Source organism: Leptonychotes weddellii, unplaced genomic scaffold (assembly GCF_054177405.1).
Source record: "Leptonychotes weddellii isolate Sample4059 unplaced genomic scaffold, ASM5417740v2 HiC_scaffold_15571, whole genome shotgun sequence".
In the NCBI taxonomy this organism is placed as follows: Eukaryota; Metazoa; Chordata; class Mammalia; order Carnivora; family Phocidae; genus Leptonychotes; species Leptonychotes weddellii.
The window spans coordinates 1-4,783 of record NW_027737521.1 but is presented as its reverse complement, the minus strand read 5'-3'; the positions used below and the strand labels follow the sequence as shown (position 1 = coordinate 4,783).

Here is a 4,783-nt window from a genome sequence, read left to right as displayed (position 1 = left end):
GGACCGCTGGGACTCCGTGGCCTTCCTTCCTGGTCCAGGTTGCCCCCTAACGTGCTGCCCTGTGTCTGTTTCTGCCTAGACTTGCCCGTTCAGATCCTCAAGCCAGCAACCTTCACCGACACGGCCCACTACCCCTTGCTCCTGGTGGTGTGAGTATTGTTGCCTCTTTCTTTCTCGGGGTGCTTGCCTGGGGACTCGGTGACACCATGGAGAGCACTGAACTCAAGAAAAAGACAAGCGTGAGAAAGGAGGTTGCAAACTAGAACCGAAGACAGGTTAGGCTGCCAGCAGGTGGCAGGCTCTGCTCGTAACAGTCGGTGAGGCCGCCGGGCAAGGAAGTGGGCCGTACCCGCCCCGGTCTGCTTGTGCCCCCAGACCTGAGGCAGGTCCTACTGGGTGGGTGGCGCTGCCGTGGCTGGTGAACAGGCTCGGCAACGGACAGGAAAGCTGATCTGGGAAGGCAGGCGGCCCGCCCAGAGCACAGGTCCCTCGAGAGGCGGAGGCCGGCGTGGAGGGTTAACGCGGGCACACCGGGCGCACGGAAGTGTTTTTAAAGGCAGACACCACCCAGAGATTTAACACATACTCTCTTCACCTCCACGTGTGTTCGTTCAAGGCCGTGGAACATGAGGAAAATTCTGAGCTCTCTCATTGCCTCTCAGGGAGCCTCCCCTCATGTTTACTTGAAAGAGGTCCGGATAGAGCAGCGGCCTGTGCTTGAGTTGTTTTAGGAACGCCAGTGAAACCACCCGCCTGAGTCAATATCAAATGACCTGATTAGCCCTGCCCCTGTCGCCCGGCTCCCGTCCTGGGCGCTTAGTCCCCAGCAATGGAAGGGCTTCGTTACAGAGCTGCCCCTGGCTTAGGTCCCAACAGCGGATTCCGTTTGGCAATTAACCCACTTTCCTCGCTATCTGGACAGGCTTAGCACTTTGCCAACAACCATACACGTGCCTCACACACTCACACACCCCCCACACACACCCCTCACACACACCCTCACACACTCATACACACCCCTCACACACCTCACACACCCCTCACACACAGACACCCCTCACACACCCCTCCCCTTGCACACATACCTCACATACTCCTCACACCCCTCACATATACATCCCTCACCCACACCTCACACACACACCCCTCATACACTCACAGACACCACTCACACCCCTTGCACACATAAGTCACACACCCCTCACACCCACACACACTCCTCATACCCCTCACACACATACACCTCACACACCCCTCACAAATACATCCCTCACCCACACCTCACATACCCATCACTCACATGCCTCTCACACACACCCCTCACCCACACTGCTTACACATACACACACCCCTGCATACGCACTCCTCACACACCCACCTCACACACATCTCACGTACACACACACTCCTTGCCCACGTGCCCTCGGTCCCTGGCAGAAAGCCAGGATGGCGGTGGCAGTGGTAACTGTCACCTCCTTGAGGAAGGACCCGTGCATCTTCAGCTGGCTGGCTCTCGGAATGGGGCCTGGCCGTCTGTTGCTGTTGCTGGAGAGGGGCTGGCCTCCCCTGCTCATCCTGGCCCCGCCAGAGGGAGAGAGGCCTCGGGAGCCTCACCCGCGCCCGTCTCCGTCTCGGGCGGCCGGTCTGCAGCCCTGGCCCGGTTCCACGGCCTAAGTGCTGCGCCCGGGGCAAGGCTCGGCCGGCAGCCTGGGCGTCGTCGGGACCCGGCGTCGGTCAGGCCGGCCGCACGCAGCGCGCAGAGTGCCGAGGCCAGGGGCTCTTTTGCAGGGACGGCACCCCAGGGAGCCAGAGCGTGGCCGAGAAGTTCGAGGTGACCTGGGAGACGGTGCTGGTGAGCAGCCACGGAGCCGTGGTGGTGAAGTGCGACGGCCGCGGCAGTGGCTTCCAAGGCACCAAGCTGCTGCACGAAGTGGGGCGGAGGCTGGGCTCCCTGGAGGAGAAGGACCAGATGGAGGCTGTGCGGTGAGGACCCCCGCCCCGGGGCAGCGGCGGGGAGGTGACCCGCCGGGCGGGTTTCCTGTCGGTGCGCGCGCTGACAAAAGTCCGTGGCCAGTTCCGACGCGGGCTTCGAGGGAAGCTTCTAGTAACATTCTCCCAAAGACTCTTACGCTAGTTTTCGCAGAGCCAGGTAACTTGTCTGTTTAGTTGATAAAAACAAGGCGCCAACTCATGGGCTGCCTGGCTCCCCAGTGGTTTGGTCACAGACCTGGGCCAGCATCCACACACACACACACACACACGTCTTCCCCACTCGTCACAAGGGAGAGAGCGGGGAGGGAGGGAAGACAGGACATGGGGCGGGGGGACAATACGAGTGGGACAGAGCCATGTGATGGGACACCACGTTTCTGAGGAAAGGATCCCTGACATCCAGGGGGTCGGTCAGAAAACCCTGCTCTGCCCCAAAGAGTGGCCCATTTTTGTCTCAGCATTGTTTCACATATTCGTCACGGAGTCAGAGACCCACGGAGAACAGAAAGAGGCTGCGCACCAAGGGACAGATGCTCAAGATTATGGGAGTTTTATTGTCGCCCTGGAAAAAAAGACATCAAGAGCCTGTTCCAGGCTGAGCTGGCCTTCGCGCTCAGCGGGCAGGGAGAGTTTTCACGGTCCACCGGCATGGTGGACTGCAGCGCAAACATGCCTTAGCCGCTCAGAGCTGCTGCGGAACAGCTCAACCGAAGCAGCAGACTTGTGTCCAGGGAATGACAGGAAAGGCTGGGGAAACACGCAGAACGGGGACTCTAGTAACGACAGTTATCTTCACTGGGAAGAAGGGTGCGGGACGCTGGCCCCTGGGCAGGTCGAGAAGGTGGAACACAGTGTGCGGATGATAAATACCTGTTGCCTGAAGGGCTGCGAGGAAGCGTGGTGTCCCGTCCCTCCTCTTACCGTGGCTCGGTGCTTTGCAGGTTTGAAACGTTTCCCTTTCCTGACTTGGGACGTTTCTCCCTTGTTTTTGAAAAGATTGGTGGCACCTATATGTGCTTAGTTAATAATTTGAAGTGGATGAAATGGTGAGTGAGTGAATGAATGGCCCTCTCTGCTCAAGGGCATTGTGAGCTAGTTGAGGAGAGACAAGGCGATGTGCCCAGGGCCCTGTAAGCGTTACAGACAGAAAATGCAGAGGAGGGGAGGCTTCTGAGGACTGATGGCCTGAGAAGCTACATCTGCTAGGATGCTTTTGCCTGGAAGGTAACACATAGACAAAGTCAAACATGTTTTAAAATAAGGAACCATATTGGCTCTGGAAGTCCAGGGCGATGGGAGGCCTCAGGGTTCATTGATCCAGAGACCCAGCAGTGCCACCCAAAAGCCAGGCTCTCTCCACCGCTCTGCTCAGCCAGCCTTAATGGACTCATCCAGAGCTGATTCTCCTCCTGCTCACAGGATGGCTGCCAGGAGCACCTCAGTCCATGCTTCTTCATTCACCTCCGGCAGGTTGAGGAGGGAGCCACTTCCAGAAACTTCCAGAAAGGAAGGGAGGAGCCTCCCCACAAGCACCCACCAACCCTCGCCTTACATACCCCTGACCAGTCCAAAACCCAGAACCCATGACTGGCCAGAGAGGTGTGGGCTGTCACCTTGAGATCCAGGAGGTCCCCCCTGTACCAGGGAACAGGGGAGCAAAAGTGGGGTTCTGTGGGGAAGGGGGAGGACCAGGTGGGAGCCAGGTCAGCAGCCAGCAGTGCTCGCTAAGGAAGGGTCCCGCCTGTACTTGGACATGGGGGTGGGACTTCGTCAACTTGCCCTGCGAGATGGCAGCAAAGCCTTCCTCCCTCGGTGCCCTTCCTCGCCCATCCCGGTCTGACTGTGCCTGTGGAGCATGGGGCACAGAGTGTCTCGCTGGGCGGAAGGACACAGTGTCCTTCAGGCACACCCACAGCCCACACCCCTGCAGGCGCTTGGCTGCGTCTAGCCGCTCCCCTGCGAGCATGGGAACAAGAGAGCAAAAGGCTTTTCCACACTCATGGTGTTTTCTAAAAATAAGGAATTGATCCGGCCATCTGTTCAAAAAACAAGGCAGAACCTGTTCCGGAAAGACAGTAAATAGTGTCAACTGTTAGGCCACTGAGGCTTATAAACACAAGAATACATAAACCCTCGAAAACCTTACAGCCATTTTAAGACACGCAGGAAGCTGAGGCCCAAATGTTTCAAGCCACAGAGAACTCTACAAAGCTTTATTTAGGGTCTGGGTCTGTATTTTCATTTCAGAAAGAAATAGCCCTGTTTTATCAGAAGTTTAAGAAACCATGAGGCTGGCCCACCCTGCTAATGCCCCAAAACTCCCCAGCACCTTTTGTGATTCTCCTGTCTTCTTCCACTTCGTGCCTTTGTCCTGGAGCCCACTGGGTCAGCAGCTGATGGGAGCAAATCCCCTCCCAGGCCCAGCGACCGTGTAAGGGAAGAGGACAGCTATGTGAACCGATGGTTTGGGCAGAGGGTGGAGCCACACTCACTTGGAGCATAAGCTGCAGAAGCAAACAGCCCTGCCTGAAGTGCTTCTGGGAGGAGGTGGCTTTTGGGCAAGACCTCAGAGGATAAATAGGGATCTGTCAGGCAGAAAACAGGAGATACACATTCCAAGCAGAGAAAATACCGTGAGCAAAGGCTCAAGGTCATGCAAAGTCACCACTGTTCAGGGCACACTGAGCACCAGAGGACCACAGTGTGAGTGGCCCATGGAGAGGGCAGCTGCATGGGGAGGTAGGGTGAGCAGTGGAGGGGCAGGTGCATGGGGAGGTGGGGTGGGCAGTGG

The 4,783-nt window shown here is 57.5% G+C and overlaps 1 protein-coding gene across 1 annotated transcript; it reads left to right on the top strand.

Moving 5' to 3' along the window:
* Positions 1 to 79: 79 nt before the first annotated feature.
* Positions 80 to 1,983, top strand: LOC145718429 (A-type potassium channel modulatory protein DPP6-like; the record flags this gene model as incomplete). Its single annotated transcript, XM_081809927.1, has 2 exons — positions 80 to 149; positions 1,789 to 1,983. Coding segments are annotated over 2 exons (265 nt in total), but the record flags the coding sequence as incomplete, so codon positions are not given.
* Between the last annotated feature and the right edge of the window lie 2,800 nt (positions 1,984 to 4,783).